At 34.8% G+C, this 19,787-nt stretch overlaps 1 protein-coding gene across 1 annotated transcript in view; it reads left to right on the top strand.

Moving 5' to 3' along the window:
* The window catches only part of Fbxo9 (F-box protein 9), a 40,695-nt gene continuing 20,908 nt past the window's right edge, over nucleotides 1–19,787 (top strand). Inside the window, exons 1-7 of the mRNA XM_027938251.2 lie at nucleotides 1–368; nucleotides 5,249–5,335; nucleotides 7,396–7,554; nucleotides 10,193–10,250; nucleotides 12,579–12,678; nucleotides 15,340–15,470; nucleotides 16,214–16,328. Coding sequence (XP_027794052.1) covers nucleotides 366–368; nucleotides 5,249–5,335; nucleotides 7,396–7,554; nucleotides 10,193–10,250; nucleotides 12,579–12,678; nucleotides 15,340–15,470; nucleotides 16,214–16,328 — 653 coding nt within the window. The 5' untranslated portion in view covers nucleotides 1–365. The remainder of the gene's footprint in view (nucleotides 369–5,248; nucleotides 5,336–7,395; nucleotides 7,555–10,192; nucleotides 10,251–12,578; nucleotides 12,679–15,339; nucleotides 15,471–16,213; nucleotides 16,329–19,787) is intronic.

Raw genomic sequence — 19,787 nt, 5'->3', positions numbered from 1 at the left:
GAGTCGGCGCAGGCTTCCGCAGCAGAGCGGGCAGCTCCGTAGCGGCGTCTGAGGTCTCCAGCAGGGCCGACGCTCTTGTGCTCGTACGGTCCTCGGTGGGCAACCGGCGCCCCTCCGCAGCCCGAGTTCCCGGCCGCCGCTCCAGCGCGCCCGGATCTGGCCCCCTGTCCCGCGAAGATGGCTGCCGTACGCCGGGCCCGCAGTTACTGCCGCTGCCTGGTGCGCTTCTCCGACCGAGAACTCTGCTAAGCCCAGCTGCAGTAGACAGGCAGGAGTAGACACCCGACGCCGAGCACCCCTCTCCAGGGGGGCGGTGCAGAGGGGGCGCAGAGAGCCCCTCGACCGCGGCCAGCCGCCCCGCCAGCATGGTAACTTGGGGAGGGGGTCCTGGGGACGCTGCGGGGCGGGCGCGGGTGCGGTGTGCAAGAGGGGCCGGGCCTGGGGCTGAAGGCCGAGTGGGAGCTGCACGGTCACCACCAATATAGGGCCCTGGTCCGAGGGGGAGTGAAGGGGATACTGGTTCTGCAGGTCCATAGGGTTCATTTCTGGTAAACGACACCCCCACCCAAGTGAGCCCTGATGTGAGGAGTGAGCGTTTTGCAGTACATCGCAGAAAAATGCCCCAGACTTACTAGGCAGAACTAGTCTCGTCCCTCTTCAGTGATTTTATCAAAAGCAGTGTGCTTTTGAGGATTGAGGTGAGCATTCCCAGCATCCGAATTTGGGAGGGAGCCCTGGCAAGCAGACACTTGTTGATTACTTCTCTTCTGGAAAGCAAAGCCCACAGAGAGGCGGCGATTCCAGCCCCTTTCAGGAGCTCTGAGTTTAAACGCAGTGCCTGGCTAGGATGTTGGCAGGTGGTCCTGGAGGAGTGGGGATGGAAAGATCCTGTCTCACTTTCATGGCATTGAGGGCCTAAGCAGCTTCTTTAAAGTCCGAAAGGAGAAACAGCTAAGCTCCAGAGTTTGACAGCACAAATGTCATGGAACTGTTGCATGAACTATATAGTCCTTCCCCTGTGCCTTTCTTTGGTATCGAATAAATTGTCCATCTGATAAAAGTACTCTGGCCAGGGCTGGATGAATCAAGAATGAAATAGTACCACACTAGCTCTTAGAAAACTCAAATACTTATTGAATAAGCAAATGGCTGAATGCATTTATTTCTTGTAACTAGTGCTGGATGATGGAAAAAGAACCATTTGACTCTCTCTCTAAACTTTGAGTCCTTTGCCCGGAATTAAGCTCTTAACCTTTATGTTAATCCTATCTGCTGAATAAGTAAAATGAAGACTTGAGCTCCTCAACACATGAACTATTCTAGTGAAAGGTGATATTTAGATCAAATTCAATTATGAAGAAAAGTGGAAACTTCTGGGTGGTAACTGAGGACCAACTTATTTCAAGTACGATTTGAATTGACCAAATGTAGTAAAACAACAATTTTTTACTGTCAAAATCAAGGTAATGGCTAGAACTGTATTATAACACAAAGTTCAGGGGAGAAGGAAGATGTTGTCTTGTTACAGTTTTCTCCATTCTTGAGGTATGCACTATATAGCCACATGACATTTTATTAATTCAACTAATTTTTTTGAGTACCTGTTTTCAGCCTGGTATGGTGTTAGACTTTAGTATAATAGATTTTCAACCAAATCTGTAAGGTGATTTATGATAAACTTTTGATCATGAAATGTCACATCTGAAAAGGGATCTCAGAAATCACCAAATCTCTTCACAGAAGTCTCTGAAGAGGGGACAGCTGAAGCCTAGATGGGCCTGTACTGTGAATCAAGCAATGTATTGGCCCTAAGGTTACAAAGATGACCAAGATGCATTCCCTGTCCTCAGTGCACTAACTCCAGTGAAGGAAACAAAAATAATTTATCAGTATTAGAGGACACAAAACGGATAATTAGAAAGGTTGACCAAGAGCACTATCTAGAGAAAGCAGGGGCATTTCTTCAGATGAAATCAGCATAGTCTCATTGCTAGGCAAGAGAAAGAAAGGTACGCTACTAAAAAAAATACCCTATAGAACCCTTTTCTCCCATTGGCAGTGCTTCGAGTTTACAGTAATAAATCAGGCTCCTGAGAAATACACTTCTCAAAGAGATCTATAAATTCAGTCCCTCGTATTTTCCTACTAGTGATGTTCTTAGTATTAGCTTCCTGTTAGTATAACAAAATACTCTGAGATAAGTTTTTGAAGACAAGAAGTTTATTTTGGCTCATGGTTGTAGAGGTTTTACTTCAATATCCAGTGGCCCCATTGCTTTGAGCCTCTGATGAGGTAGTACATCATAGTAGGAGCACATGGAACAAACTGCTCATCTTATGGCTAATAAGCAGGGGGAAAAAGGGAGTCGCATTACTCATTTGGAGGGCACATCCCCAGTGACTTAAGGACACTTACACCCACAGGCCTCCACATCCTAAATGTTCTGCCAAATCCCAGTAGTGCCACCCTGGTAACTGAGCCTTCAACACATGGACCTTGGGGGGACACTAAGCCAAACCAAAGCAGTAGGCAAACCTGCCAATTTAACTGCCTCATATTTATTTTTTTTTTACTGGTTTAGCCTTCACAGTTGCCAAGTATTTTACTACCTACTAATGTAACTAGTTCAAGTGTCAAAAGCATCCCTACTTTGAGTCTGGCTTCCAGAGATAAGATACAAAAGACTTATTTATGTTGCACTGTAATGTAGTGCAAGTGTATCAAGTTTTTGTGTTCAAAGAACTGTGTTATAGAAACATTTTTTTTTTCCTGGAAATAATTTACAGCTAAAATTTGCAATCATAAAACTTGCCAACTTTGGAACTAGGTAAAATTGGTTTTATTATTAGTTCTAGTTAAACTTCAACATAATTTTCCTGATTGCCACATTTCTAAATAGGACTGAGCACATTGAATGTTGAGCAAATTCTGTTTGCTAATAAGTCTGTTAGCTAACAGACTGAACTGAGGCAACATTTTCACTAGAAGGTAGGATTCATTTTAACAAACATTGAAAATAAAAGGATAAAATGGATGGATTCCAACATGAGACCTCTGTTAAGTCCAAAGCCACACACACAATTTCTAGTCCAGAATTATTCCACCTTAAACCACTCCAATATGTAAAAGTTGGATTATAAGACAAATAAAATAGGTTTCTTGTTATAATTCTTTGATAAGCTTTTCTAGTACATTTAAAATATTAATAAGCAGAAGTCATATTACAGAGAGCACACTTAATAATGTGCCTCTTATAAAAAAGAAGGGCTATCTTTCTGTGGACTAGTTTTTCATTTTGTTTTGCCTCCCTGTGATGCTGGGGATCCAGCCCAGGGATCATATGCTAAGTAAGTGTTCTACCACTAAGCTACACCCCCAGCCCTGGACTGTAATCTTAAGCCATCCATAAAATAAAAACTGTTTACATAATTCTGTACCACAACTAAGCATTTTCTGAGCAAAATTGTTCTTTCTGACCACCTACTAAAACATGGTAAACTAGTGTCCAGTGGTGTTGATTTTATAGTATTAAAAAAAATTGTATCAAATTTTATCTGATTGGTTATCATTAAACTTACCAGTGTAGAAGATAATCTATGGGAAAACAACCCTGTTTCATTAATATGAAACAATATTCTGGTTTAAGAACTTGCTGAAGTTTGTGGGCACTAAAATTATTTGAGGGTTTTTTTTTTTTTTTTTTTTTTTTGTCTGTTGTACTGTAACAATTGTGTTTAAAACATCTGCCATTTCACTTTGTCAGTGGCATTTCAGAACTTCCCTTCTGGATGGAAAATGTAACCTCACCCAAGAGGTAGTCTTGGGTAAGAAGAAGAAAATAAACCAAAATCAAATAAGCCTGTCTAGATCTAGTCACAATTTATAGGAAGTAAGAGGACAAAGGAACATATTTCCTAATGCTGCAAACCATAAAGAAAAATGTCCCCTTTTCACCACAAATAAATTATTAAAAAGAGAAACAAGACATTCTAGCACACACCTGTAATTTTAACTACTCAGGAGACTTACTCAGAAGGCTAATGCAGAAGAATCACAGGTTCAAGGACAGCCTCAGCAACATAGCAAGACCCTGTCTCCAAAAAAGGACTATGGACATAGTTTAGTGGCAGAGTACTTCCCTAGAGGCTTGAGGCCCTGCGTTCAATCCCCAGTATGGAGGTGGTGGTGGAGGGAGAACAACAGAATGAGAGGATTACAAAAGAATTGAAATGTACCAATAAACTAGGATATGGATACCTTATTTGAATCTTTTTAAAAAAATCTTATTATACATGACAGTAGAATATATTTGACATATTTGGAGTATAACTCAATCATTCTTCTGGTTGTATATAATGTAGAGTTACATTGGTTGTGAAATCATGTACATATTGAATCTTAATTTCACAAACTATTTTCAGAAATATGAATACAAAGAATGGATATTTGATATTGAGAAATTTTTGTTTATATAGATAACTGTTAAAGCTGAATCATAATTAGTTGGAGATTAATTACACTATTCTCCTTACTCTTGAGTATATTTAAATATTTTTCTCATAAAAAGTTAAGACAGTACTTTGTTGTTGTTGTTGTTATGGAACCAAAAAGGAAAACAGAGATGTTGTATTTTATTTCATCTTTTTCTAAGAAAAAGTGAAATAGTTTAGATAATAAATTAATGCTTATAGGATATATATTGATGGAGGAATTGGCTTCATTTACCTAATTATATTAAATCATTTATTTATAGTAATGGAGTTGAATTATTTTATATAAGATTAGATTGATTGGGGGATGAATGGAGTTGATGTTAAATTTGGGGGAACAGAATGTTAAGATTCATGGTGATATTAATACTGTGGTTTTGAATTAAGAATATGCCTTTCAGACTTATTTTCCTTTGGAAATAAATAGTAAGGTCCCCAATGCACCCTACAGCCTTGCTTTTTAAAGAGGATTCCACTAACTATTGACATTGTGGTATTAAGTACCAAGTAGCTGAGTAGGAGATTAGATTACAAAGGGAAACACTTATGCAGTATACATGAAAGTGTATTAATCCTGGGGCTGGGGTTGTGGCTCAGAGGTCGATCGCTCGCCTGGCATGCATGAGGCACTGGGTTCGGTCCTTGGCACCACATAAAGTAAAATAAAGACATTGTGTTCACCTATAACTAAAAAATAAATATTAAAAAAAAATTTTAAGTGTATTAATCCGTATGTTATTTTGTTATTTTTTCCTCAGGCAGAAGCTGAGGAAGATTGTCATTCTGATACTGTCAGAGCAGGAGATGATGAAGAAAATGAAAGTCCTGCTGAAACAGATCTGCAGGCATGTATTTTCAATTATATTTTTGATTCTTATTCCACTGCTTCCCATACATAAACAGAAATTGGTCATGATTATGGAAATTTGCAGGTTTGTGTTTGTGTTGAATTTAACAATTTTCATATTGCTTTATAGAATACTTATATAACATAACTTATAGATTTCTTTTTCTATGAAAGAAGTGTTAATTATTGCCATGTATTATATGGTTTTGAAGTATTCAAAATAAGGCTTAAGCATCACTCAAAACTCATAACTTTAAAGAAAAAGATTGATGAGTTTGACCTGCTAAAAGTTTTAAAACCCATATAAAATAAAGTTAACAAATAGCTAAGAACAACTGTTTACCACATATGGGCAGAGGATTCATATTCTTAATCTGCTGACCACTCTTGTAAATTAGAGGAACATGGGGTAGAAATATGTGAATTGACAGTTAACAGAAAAGTACCTATAATCCCAGTTATTGAGGAGGCTAAAACTGCAAGTTCAAGGCCAGCCTCAGCAATTTCAGAAGACCAAAAAAGGGGAGGAGGTGGGTGCTCAGTGGTAAAGTGCCCTTGGGTTCCATCTGGAAAACAAAATTTTTTTTTTAATCTGTATGGTAAATAGTGTTTATTGCTGAGCTGGCTATGAGATCACTCATGCAGTATACATGAAAGTTTAAATTGCCACAGCTTTTCTGGAAGTCAGATTGGCAATATGGATCAAAATGAAAACCATGCATTCCCCTTGAATAGCAGTTCTAGTACATCATTCCTAAGGAAATAATGGAGGAAGTGAGTAAATACGCATAGGCAAAAATGTTTATATGCAGAAGTGTCACACAGCCTAAATATCCACTTCTTTTTTGCTTAGCACCTCACTTTTGTTGAGACTGGCTTTGAACTCATGATCCTCCTGCCTCAGCTTCAGAGCCTCTGGGATTACATGCTTGTACCACCATGCCTAGCTCTAAATATCCACTTCTTTTGTTAAATAATGATGCATTCATAGGATGAGATACACTACAGCCGTTTAAAAAGATGGAGTAAATCTTTGTGCATTGAAATAGGGAATTCATAAGCTTTCTAATACTTGTTTATTTGGAATGCTATTGAAGATGCTGTAAGAGGTATGTGTATGACATGCTAGAACCATGTGTGGGACCAAGCAGTGTCCAGGATATAGACAAACTATTTCTAAAACATTTCATATTTACCATTAAGAAGGAATCTAACAATAATACAGTTCTATTAACAATAGCTATCTTTGGGAGGGGGGATACCCCATTGTGGGCTCAGTGGGAAGGAAGCAGAGGAGTGGAGATTGCCATGCTAGATTTTATTGGGCACTTAGCATCAGTGCCCAGGGCAGTGTGACCATGCTGAGGCAATACCAGAAGGGTTGACAGTTCAGGGCTGTTTTCAAATAATTCTTCAGAAATTTGGGGTTACAAGTTCTTTATTCCCCAAAAAAGAGCTCATCATAGTCTACCTTATACAGGTCTTCACATTTTTGTTTTACATATTTAATATGGTAGGTGTTAGAAAAAATTATATTCTCTTTGAAATAGAGACTTTTATTAAAAGAAATACTTTGAACTCATCTACGGAACTTTTAGCAACATTCTTTTTTTAATATTTATTTTTTAGTTGTAGTTGGACACAATATCTTTATTTTATTTATTTTTATGTGGTGCTGAGGATTGAACCCAGGGCCTTGCACGATAGCAGCATTCTTAATGTCTACCAAATGATAAACTTATTAACAAATTATTGGAAGCTTTACATTTCAGTCCCTCAGTCATGACTTATATTTTTAATTCTAATTTAAATTTGGCTGTCCAATACTATTAATTCTTTTGCTGTATAATCAGACTTATTTGAGGTTAATTTTAATTTTTTAAGATTTTAAGTAGAAAATTATTTGAGAAGATGATAAATATTTATTGGGTAGTTAGTAATTTATAAGACTGTTTTCTGGTCTTAGAATAACAAGAAATATACCTGGAAATATTGATAAATTGTTCCAGAGTTTAGCTATCCTTCTTTAATGTGTCCTAAAATGCTTTTCCCTTTTAGGCACAACTCCAGATGTTCCGTGCTCAGTGGATGTTTGAACTTGCCCCAGGTGTAGGCTCTAGCAGTTTAGAAACTCGACCTTGCAAAGCAACAAGAGGCTCTTTACTGAAAGCAGCAGCAGATACCAAAGGAAAACAAGAACTGGCAAAAGAAGAAAAGTTAAGTATTAATGACATTTTAACAAATTACTTTTTTTTTGCCACATAGAATTTTCACTGGCATAAGTAATCATTTATCATACTCTGGTGACATAAACATATAATTTGTAAAATAAAAGAGTTTTTCTTTATGTAAAAAAAATTTCAACTAAAATGCCAGTTTATACATTCCTAATTTTCAGATGCTTTTCTTGATACCACTGCCATGGGCTTCTCTCCCTGTAGATATGCTATCATCATGGTATTGTCTTTTGTTAATTTGTAGAACCTTTAGAATCACTTAGTCTCTAAAAGATTGATGCCTCTGAATTTATTAATAGAAACCCAGAAATAAAAAAGAAATTGTTCAAATATTAATGTCTTTTGAAAGGCAATCTTTACTTCGTGTAATGTTTCTTTATATTTTAAGTCGAAAATATTATAATGCTATATTAGTTATTTTGGAAAAATTTAAACGTGCTTACAGTGAAAATATTTTGAATACTAATGCTCACTGCTCTCCTGTACTTAATCACATGGAGTAAGCACAGCACACCATTTCATTTTTCATTATCCTCATTTATAGAGGCTTCATCTTCACACAATCAGATCCAAGTTTTTGTTTATAATTACTCAAATAATTGACATTATTAATGACGATTAAAATCTGCCAAACTTGTTTTAACTTTTATTTAGAAATAATTATAGGTTCACAGATGCAGGGAAGTTCCATGCACCCTTCACTTAGCCTCCCCCTACTTTCCTTAGTAATGTTTTACCTAACTATAGTACAAAATCAAAAAAATAGGAAATAAACATTGGTACAGTCCTTAGAGCTTATTCATATTCTCTGGGTTTACAATTACTTATCCATGTGTATGTGTATAAATAGTTCTATGTAATTTTATTACATGGGTAGCTTATATAACCACTACCACAATCAAGATATAGAACTTGTCTTCCCATTGGAGGTGGCATATGCCTATAATCCCAGAAGCTTGGGAGGCTGAGGCAGGAGAATCTTGAGTTCAAAGCTAGCCTCAGCAACTTAGTGAGGCACTTAGCAACTCAGCAACACCCTATTTCTAAATAAAAAAGTTTAAAAAGGGCTGGGGATGTGGCTCGGTGGTTAAGCACCCCTGGGTCAATCCCTGGTACAAAAAAAAAAAAAAAAGATTTTATTGTAGAATGAGCAAATTGCAATCTGGAATATGGATGCTATGATAGATCTATTAGGCATATTCAGGGAGGCAAATGAAATGTTTTAAAAGGTACAATGAATAAGATTGCATAAGTTGTTTTGAAACAATTAACCTTGTATTCAAGAGTTAATAACAACTGTGGTATCAACTCAAGGTTGACAGGCAATTAACTGCTGGGCAAATGTTCTTATAGAAGTATTCTTTGTGAGCTGCCATGGTCTTTGGGCAAGTTTGCAGTTATGGCAGAGTCTGTTCTTGTTTTCAGGCAAATCATATGTGAGAGCCTTTCCCTCATGATCCTCCAGCTTTATTTTGCTAAAGTCGACATAGTGACTTCATTTAGAGTCTTGACAACTTTCACAAATTATTGTATTGCCTCAAGGATCCTTTATTCTTATAGTTATGCTCTCCCTTTCCTCCCACTTTCCCCAGCTATTCCTAACCACTGGCAGCTACCACTGATCTGTTCTTCATTTTATAATTTTTACTTTCCAAGAATGTTTGGAAAGTAGCATCACACAATATATAACCTCCTGAAGTTGACTTTTTCAGTGGACATAATTCCTTTGAAATCTGTCCATGTTGTGTGTCATCAGTTTGTTCTCTTTTATTTCAGGGTAGTATTGCCTGGTATAAATGTTCCCCAGTTTTTTTTTTAACCAACTGCTATGAATATTTGTATGCAGGTTTTTTTTTTACAAAAGTAAGTTTTTATTTCTCTGATATAAATACCCAAGAATGCAATTGCTGGGTTCTGTGGTAAGTACATGTTTTGTCATAAGAGAAATTGCCAAACTTTTCCCAAGTGTCTGTACCATATTTCCACCAGCAATATCTGAGGGATCCAGTTTCTATGCATCCTCATTAGCATTTGGTATTGTCACTGCTTTTTAATTTTTGCCATTCTACTAGGTGTAGTGATATCTCATTATGATTTTAACTTGCATTTCCTTAATGGATAATAATGTTGCATATCTTTTCATGTGCTTTTTTTCCCATCTATATATCTCTCTGTAAAATAATGTTTATGCCCTTTTAAAATGGATTGCTTATATTATTACTGTTGAGTTTTGAGAGTTCTTTATGTATTCTAGATACAAGTCCTGGAATTTTCTAGAACAAAAGTTTTTTGATGAAGTCCAGTTTACCAACCAACTTTTTTCTTTTATGAATCTTGCTTTTGGTGTCAAGTGTAAGAACTCTTTTTACATAATCCTAGGTCTCCAAGATTTTCTTACATTTCTTTTCCTCTCTAATAATTTTATAGGTTTAACATTTGAGTCTATGGTTCATTTTGAGTTAATTTTTATGTAAGATATGAGATTTAGATCGAAGTGCATTGTTTGCCTGTTAGTATGCAATTGCTCTAGCACCAGTTGTTGAAAAGACTCTACTGCTATCCATATTCACTTTTAATACAGATTTTCAAAAGTTATTTTCCACTTTTTATTTATATAGGCTCGAGAACTCTTCCTAAAAGCAGTAGAAGAAGAACAAAATGGAGCTCTCTATGAAGGTAAAACTCAAGGCCCAAGATTATGTAGTTATGACTTTTTTTTAAGAACAACTCTTTGTTACTGATTTTTTTTAAACTAAATCTTATTTAGTAAAGAACATCAATGTTCCTATGTTTGAAATGAGTTTTTAAGTCAAAGAGTTTTAAGACTTTATTTCTATACAACTTGTCTGTTTCAAAAAATAATTTCTGGGAAACATTGTATTGGAAGGATGAGTAAAACAATGCTTTTCTACATTTAGTTTTAGTGTTTATTCTTCATTAATAAAACCTTAAAAATTGTATTCATCTTAAAATAGGGTATATTTTCATAGGTGAAAGTTACTTCAAAGGAGGAAAATATAAAGGATAAATCAAGGAATACATAGATGTTTTCCTTTTTGAGTTCTAATTTACATTTTGTCAAAAGTATATGCTTCATCTTTAATAGTTTGTTTTAATAACCCAATAGAAATTCATATGTGTTTTCATTTTTTATGGTAAATATAATCATGGGGAAAATGTTCTTGCTTGAAGCATTTGGAAATACCAAAAAAAAAAAACAACATTTACAGTTACTTTATTTACTTGCAAGTTTCTTACACATTTTTAAAGGGTCCAGTTGGTCACATCTCTATTCAGTCTTCCGTCTTGTTTGTAATACTTCCGATTCAGCTTAAAATATGGTAATTCACCCAGAATGAAATAGAACATAGCAAAAAAAGGCAATGCTGGAGGCATTATAATACCTGACTCCAAATTATACTACAGAGTTATATTAACAAAAAGTGCAGGGTTCTGGCATAAAACCACACATAGACCAGTGTTACAGAATAGAAGACACAAAAACAAATCCACACCTGCAGTCATCTGATCCTTGACAAATGTGCCAAAAACATACATTAAAGAAAAAAAGAGCCTTTTTAAAACAAATGTTGCTGGGAAAACTGCTTATCCATAAGTAGAAGAATGAAACTAGACTCTTTTCTCTCACCCTGCACAAAAATCAAATTAAAATATATCAAATATCTAGATATATGAACAGAAACTATGCAACTCCTAGGAAAAAACTTAGGGTCAACACTCTAGCATAAGCAGCAAGTTTCTCAATAGGACCCTTAAAGCATAGGAAATAATGCCAAGAGTTAATATGGGACAGCATTAAATTTAAAAGGTTCTGCATAGCAAAGGAAACAATTAGGAATGTGAAGAGAAAACCAACAGAATGGGAGAAAAATCTTTGCTAACTACTTTTCTGACAAGATTAATATCTAAAATATATAAAGAAGTCAAAACTTTACAACAAAAAATCAAATAACACAATTAGTAAATGGGCAAATGAATTAAACTTCTCAAAAGAAGGAATACAAATGGCCAACAACATATAAAATGTGGTTTATATACACAGTGGAGTTTCATTCAGCCATAATGAAGAATGACATATTATTTGCAGGAAAATGGATGGAACTAAAGAACATTCTGATAAAATAAGTCAAACTCAGAAGGTCAAGGGTTGTATATTTTCTGTCATGTGGAAGCTAGAAAGGAAAAAGAAAAAAGTGGGGGTGGAGCTCATGAAAATCAAAGGAAGATCAGTAGAGGAAAGGGACCAAGTGGTGGGAGGGAAGAAGTGCTGGGTAGTGATATTAGTCAAATTATGTTGTGTGCATGTACAAATATGTAATAACGAATACCATCATTAATGCACCAGTTTTTTAAAAGGTGGAAAAAATGAACATGGCAGAATATATTGAATTGAATAGAATTCATCCAAGGGGAAAAAGAACTAATTAGCCTCCGCAGCCCCAGACTATTGAGTATTACAGTTCTAAACCACTTGGCCAGGAGGATTATAAAAAAATCGGTTTTAAAGTTATTTAGCTAAATAAGAAGCAACTAAGCTAAAGGAAATTGGATTTGAAGGTAAAATTTCAAACACTTTCTGTTACATCCAGTAGGAGGCACTTGATTTTAATAGCTGTGTCTTAGAATGAAAAAATTTGCTTAGAAATTTTTTTGTTGGGGCCGTAGAAATTGCAATTTCAGAGTCAGAAGAAAGACTTCTGAAGAGAGACATAAAAGGGTGAGGAAAACCCTGAGACGGGGAAAAAAGATACCAGTAAAATACATCATGAGTTTCCATAACACATTAACTTTAAGAGAAAAAGTTTCCAAATCTTCTAGTAAGATTTGGAAATAAGTTTCTTCACTATGCTTCTATTGCATCTATAAAAAGAGAGTTTGGCTGTTTGTAAAGAAGTTTACAAAATTAAACTACAGTTAAGGGTAATCAAAGGAAATGACAAAAATGTGTGGTCCTAGCTAATTTAGCTTTATTTCTTCTTTTAGCCATCAAGTTTTATCGTAGGGCTATGCAACTTGTACCTGATATAGAGTTCAAGATTACTTATACCCGGTCTCCAGATGGTGATGGCGTTGGAAACAGCTAGTGCGTATATAATTTGATAGACAGTAATGCATAGTGTGTTAAAGTTAAGTGTCTTTGCCATGCTGACTCTTAACATGATGAGAAGATGGTGCTAATTCTGTTAAGCTATGTAGTATTTAGTATATCCTTATTTATAACTTACAGAAATTTTTAAATTAGGAAACTCTTAGATTAAAATATGAAAATGTACATTTTAAATAGCTTTAACAAAAGTAAGGTGATGAATTTTTTAAATAAAAGCAATGATTGCTGAAAGGAGTAAATTAAAGAATACACTTCATCCTTTTGAAACATTTGAAATAAAAATACTAAAATATAAAATAGGGCTAGTTGACCAAATGTTAATAGTGGTTAAAATCGGATGGTGCGTACATGAAATTTCATTACATCAGTCTTTCTGCTTTTGTGTTTAAACTTTATTTATTTATTTTTTATTTTTTGCAGTACTAGGGATTGATCCCAGAGGCACTTTACCACAGAGCTACATTCCCAGTCCTTGTTTTCTTTTTTTATCTCACTGAGTTGCTGAGGCTGACCTCAAACTTGCAATCCTCCTGCCTTAGCCTCCAAGTTGCTAGGTGTGTGCCACAGAGCATAGCAAAACATTTTACATTTTAAAAGTGGGATTTTATTAGGAAAATGCTGAACTCTAACAAAATATTAATCTCATAAATTCTAAAGTAACATTGTTTAAAACTATAGGTATAGCCGGGCAGGGTGACACAGGCCTAAAATTCCAGCAAATTAGGAAGCCAAGGAAGAAGGATCACAAGTTCAAGGCCAGCCTGGACAACTTAGTGAGACCTTGTCTCAAATTTAAAAAAGGACTGGGAATGTAGCTCAGTGGTAGAGTACCATTGAGTTCAATTCCCAATACTTTAAAAGAAAAAAAAAAAAAAAGATGTAAGATGGAAATATTTCTAAACGAAATTGCATTTCACTCTGTGGATGTCATTTGCATCAAAGTTATGAAGTTACACTGAAGGTTTAATATGAACAAAGACCAAGAGAACATATTTTTAAGTCAATGTTATCAAAGATATTTGTAAGACAACTATAAAATTGTTTTGGTCCAATACCTCTATCCCCAGGAGTCCATTTTGATGATATTAGAAGGAAAGGGTGTCTGTACCTATGGGAGAATGTCAGGTTTTAAAAATAGACTTTTGGTAAGGAGATTTTGACTATTACTATATTCATTGTTATGAATAATTAGGTTACGTTTATCAGTGATATGTGCTTATTGCCGTGTGTGTGTGTGTGTGTGTGTGTGTGGTTTTGAGGATTGAAGCCAGGTCCTCATGCATATTAGGCAGGTGCTCTACCACTGAGCTAAATTCTAAGCCATTTTAATTATTTTTGAGACAGGGTCTTGCTAGCTTGTCCAGGCTGGCCTTGAACTTGCAGTTCTCCTGCCTCAGCCTCATTAGTAACTTAGATTATAGGCATGCATTTGCCAGTGTTTCTTAAATGCATGTGTGATGTGTGTGTATGTGTATATGTGTATGTGTGTATGTATATTTTATGTATATATATTTAATACACACATATGTATATAAACACACATATATAAGCATTTAAGAATTGGATAAACCATATTGTAAACATCCAATGAAGTCAATGTTAACTGCCTGTTTGAGACTTTGATCTAACAGTATTTTTCACCAAATTGGAGTTAACAGTGTGAGAGAGTTCATACTTAAAATGAATCATTTGGGCTTTTTCTAAACCTTCTTTAAGTTTGGGTAGAGTCATTCAGAGCTAGGTCTTTAGCCAATTTAAAAAAAAAAAAAAAAAGGCTGAGTGCTGTTAAGGAAAATTGTGTTAGAACATTAAAGAAGCATTTGTTTTTCTGTCCCATTCTTTTATACAAACCCAAGTACTATCAGAGTTTTTCAAAGATAGTCGGTTTTTAATTACCTGATTGATAAATCTTGGAAGTTTGATGGGCTTATTATTGTTTTGGTTTTTGCCTTCCCCAGTAAAATATTAGTAAACTAGCCATTGAGTCCAACTAACCTCAGTCGGACTTGCTTTTTGTTGTATTATAAAAAAACCTTTCTGGTTCCCTTATTTCTCATTCAAGCCTTTTGTAAGTCTGATCATCTTTAATGTTAATGTCAAGAAAAATGGAGAGCTAGACTTTAAAAATTCTTAACTACACATTATTATATCATGGTAGGTGATACGTGTGGACCCTAAGATCTTTCCAAAGTAGATGTTTTCTTTTAAAAGATAATTAGATATATCTATAAGAAAAATCTTGGTAAGTAAGAACCTCAAATGATATCAGAATATTTGATTTTTATCTAGTTAGAAAGAATTTAGATTACTTAAAGAATTACTTATGTAAGATTTTCAGTTCATTTGACAATTTTCACTTAACTTATGAAATGTCTAAAATAAAACTAAGTAATCTCATTACCTAAATCCCCAAACCCTAATTCTTAATGGGTTATCACTGAAATGTTTTTCTTTGAAAAACTTGGTGTGATAACTCCTTTACAAGGCAGGATAAACTACTATTGCAGTTTTTTAAAGCAGTAAGAAAGCTTGTTTTTAATGACTTTCTAAAACAGATTTGAAAGTGTTATGAAAAATCAGTTTCTAAATTTATGTTCATAGTCTGAGACACTTTATTCATCTCCCTTCTTTTCTCAGCATTGAAGATAATGATGATGATAGCAAGATGGCAGATCTCTTGTCCTACTTCCAACAGCAGCTCACATTTCAGGAGTCTGTGCTCAAACTGTGTCAGCCTGAGCTTGAGAGCAGTCAGACTCACATATCAGGTGTGGATTCTTGGTTGTTTTTACCTTAGGTTGAAGTTTTCTGGACCTACATATTGCCAGATAATTGCAATATGGTGAGAGATCCACTTACCTAGATTTGTTTGTATATACTAATAAACTTTTCAAAATCTGAAACAGATAAGAGTTGAAATGCAATTGTTCAAGGGTGCCATACTTTTTTCAGTGAAGATCTGAATGGGTCAGTTGGAGTTGCTGAAGTAGTCCTCAGAAAATTGGAGTAATGCTGCTACCATAAAGATTTTAGCAGGGTAGAAAATAGTCTTGAGGCAGCCAAATGTTTGAAGTTACTGTAATTTTTCTTCAAATGTTGAATATTGTTAAAGAATTTTTCAGAGGAAGACAATTTAAAGTTTTCAAGCAAATAATTCTTTAGTGTTAATGAATGCAATATGGATCACACACATACATTAGATTATTTTTCTAACATTTATTTTAATATAACTTCCTGGTAAAATAATCTTATAAAGGAAAAGTGTGCTTTATAGAAGTAGCTTCAAATTTATTCTCTACTGAAAAAAACAATGATATTTGTCTTTTGATGCTAAAAATATTGATACTATTGGGTAGTTAAATACACTAATGCTGTATCTCTGAGCAGTACTAATAGTGTGATTTATACATTCATAAATTTCCAGTAATGCACAAATGCACTGAGAATGTAGTTTTTTTTGACAGTGCAATGACAAACAGGAGAGTAATTGAAGGATGATTTTCTTTTGCAGTGCTGCCAATGGAAGTCCTGATGTACATCTTCCGATGGGTGGTGTCCAGTGACTTGGACCTCAGATCATTAGAGCAGTTGTCTCTGGTGTGCAGAGGATTCTATATCTGTGCCAGGTGCTTCTTTTTTTAAATAACTCATGAAGTGGGGAAAAGGATTATTATTTTTCTGCCAGTAGCGTTAAAGAACTTGGTTGGTGTTTTGAGTAAAAGCTTAGAATGAACAAAAGTTTTGCAAAGCTATACTTAGCATGATTTTCTAAAATAACTTAGCATTTACGATTAGACTATTTCCAGGGTATAGAAAAAATATGTAGAAAAGATGCAGTCTCACATCCTGCTTCCATAGGGTTTGTATGCCAGAGTAGCCCACTTGGAAAAAATAATTATATTAGAAAAGTATGTTCAAGTTATTTTTTTGTTTTATTTTTGAAAATTGAACAATTTGTTCTAATTAGTTATACATGACAGGAGAATACATTTTGACACATTGGACACAAATGGAGCACAACTTCTTCTGGCTGGACATGTTATAGTCACACCAGTGGTGTAGTCACATATGTATATAGGGTAATAATGTCCATTTCATTCCACCGTCCTTCCCACCCTCACACCCCATCCTTTCCCTTTACTCCTCTCTGCCCAATCCAAAGTTCCTTTATTCTTCCCGCCCCTCTCAATATGAATCAGCATCCGCTTATCAGAGAAAACATTCAGCCTTTGCTTTTTTAGGTTTGGCCTCTTTCACTTAGCATATTTTCCAGCTCCATCCATTTAACCTACAAATGCCATAATTTCATTCTTCTTTAAGGCTTAAGTTATTTTTATAGTGATTCTAAACCCATTAAGTGATAATGATTTGAATTTATATTGTACAAGAACTTTCTTTAAATAATATAACTTTTAAAATATTTTTATGTGAAAAATAGTTGAGTATAAAATTGTTTGAAGCTGATCTTCATGTGTTTCTTATATAAATTAATATATGTAGTCCTTAGACTCTAGAATCTTTTCATGTCTGGTTGTTAAAATTCAGATGCATTATTTTTTAATAACCTAATTCCATTTGGAATCTTATTTTGCATAAAATATTATAATTTCTTGAAACCTTTGTTTTTGCTCATTCTCTGTGTTATTCTACTTAACAAGTACCTATTAGCGCATTTTATCCCATTATCATTCCAGATGTAGAACACCTATGAACACTTAAATTGAGTATTATTAGTTTATTTTAATGCATCTGTGTCATTGAAGTATTGGCAGAATTAAAAACTTGTAATTTAACATGGTAAGCAACTGTTGAATTACAACCAGCCTTTCAAAATTGGAGATTCAAGCAGTATTATTCCATTTATTATGTATAAGAAACAAAAATTTGGTTAAGAAAGGAAATTTTCAGGAATAAAATTTCATGTGTCATAAAAGTGAGAAAAAAATTTAAATAGACATTTCAACATAAATTTTGAAGGATTTATCTTTTCAAGTCTGACACCAATACAAGTAGATTTTGCTTCTTTAAAACTGGGTATTTTAAGTTGTAAATGGAGTTAAACATATTTTGAGTTTATCAGTATCATGTCAATTTTCAATACATCTTTTATTCAGCTCATTTTACTAATTCCATAACAAAGTTCTGTTGGGTTTGGCTTATTCTGGAAATTTATTCCCAGTTTGACCATTTCACTACTTATGCAACTGACATTCCAACTCAGCCACCATTCTGCATGAAAAAATGCAGAGGCATCTTTCATGGCCTTGCTGCTTTCACTCTTCTAATCCTAGCACATATCTCTATAAATCCTCAGTAATTGGGTTTTTAAAATTTTTTATTTTTAAAAAATTGCGGGGCTGGGGATGTGGCTCAAGCAGTAGTGCACTCGCCTGGCATGCGCGGGGCACTGGGTTCAATCCTCAGCACCACATAAAAATAAAATAAAGATGTTGTGTCCACTGAAAACTAAAAAATACTCTCTCTCTCTCTCTCAAAAAAAATTGATAGAAAAAATATGTGTATTGCATACAGCATGATGTTTTGAAGTACATATACTTTGAAGTAGTTTATTTTAATGCACCTGTGTCATTAAAGTATTTGCAGAATTGAAAACTTGTAATTTAAAATGGTAAGCAACTGTTGAATCATAACCAACCTTTCAAAATTGAAGCTTCAAGCAGTGTTATTCCATTTATTATACTGTGGAGTGGTTCAGATAATTATCATTTTGTGATGATAGTACTCAACATCCACTCTGCATTTTCAAAGGATACAGTTATTATTAACTCTAGTCACCTGCTGTACAATAGATTTCTTGAATGTATTTTCTTCTGTGTTTATATATTCTTTAATCAACATCTTCCCCTTCCCTCCTGAACCACCCCTGCTTCTGTTAGCCACCATTCTGTTCTCTACTTGTATGAGATCAATTTAAAAAAAAAAAAAATTTTGTTATAATATATTCATATAGTCACATAATAAAATAATATAATTTGATCAATTTCAATCCCCAGTCTATCCCCTTTACCCCTCTTCCTCCCCCTGTTCCTCTTCTATTCTATTGGTTTCACTTCTATCTTTTTTAGTTTGTTATAATTAGTTGTACATGGCAGTGGAATGCATTTTGACACATTGTATACAAATGGAACTTCTCATTCCTTTGGTTGTACATGCTGCAGAGTCATACCACTAGTGTAATCATACACATAAATAGGATAATAATGGCTGTCTCATTCTACTGTCCTTCCCTTCCCCACCATTCCACCCCTCCACTCATTCCCCTCTACCTAATCCAAAGTTCCTTCATTCTTCCCTACATTATCCTCCCTGCCCCACTGTGGATCAGCATCTGCTTATCAGAGAAAACATTTGGCCTTAGGTTTTTTGGGATTGGCTTATTTCACTTAGCATGATGTTTTCAGTTCTATCCATTTACCTGCAAATGCCATAATTTCATTCTTCTTTAAGGCTGAGTAATATTCCATTGTGTATATGTACCACATTTTCTTTATCCATTCATCTGTTGAAGGGCATCTAGGTTGGTTCCATAGTTTAGCTAATGAATCAACTGGTTTTGTTTGTTTGTTTTTAGTGAGATCATGCGGCAGAGTCTTTTTGTGTCTGACTTATTTCACTTAACATAATGTTCTCCATTCTTTTTTATAGCTGAATCATATTCCATTGTGTATATGTACCACATTTACTTTATCCATTCATCCCTTAGTGGACACTGAGGTTGATTCTGTATCTTGCCTGTTGTGAATAGTGCTGTCGTAAATATGCAAGTGAATATATCTCTTCAACATACTAATTTCAGTTCTTTTGGATATATACCCAGAAGTAGAATTGCTGAATCATATGGTAGTTCTAGTTTTAATATTTTGAGGAATCTCCATACCAATTTCAATAATGGCTGTACTAATTTACATTCTCACTAACAATTCATAAGGATTCCCTTTCCTCCATATCCTTGTCAACACCTGTGATCTTTTCTTTGTTTGATGATGGCCATTCTAATAAGCATGAGGTAATGGCTCATTCTGGTTTGGATTTAAATTTCCTGATAGTGATGTTGAGGATTTTTT

This window comes from Marmota flaviventris, chromosome 6 (genome assembly GCF_047511675.1).
Source record: "Marmota flaviventris isolate mMarFla1 chromosome 6, mMarFla1.hap1, whole genome shotgun sequence".
NCBI classification, from domain to species: Eukaryota; Metazoa; Chordata; class Mammalia; order Rodentia; family Sciuridae; genus Marmota; species Marmota flaviventris.
The sequence above is the reverse complement of the archived record's forward strand: the minus strand, read 5'-3'. Positions and strand labels throughout refer to the sequence as shown.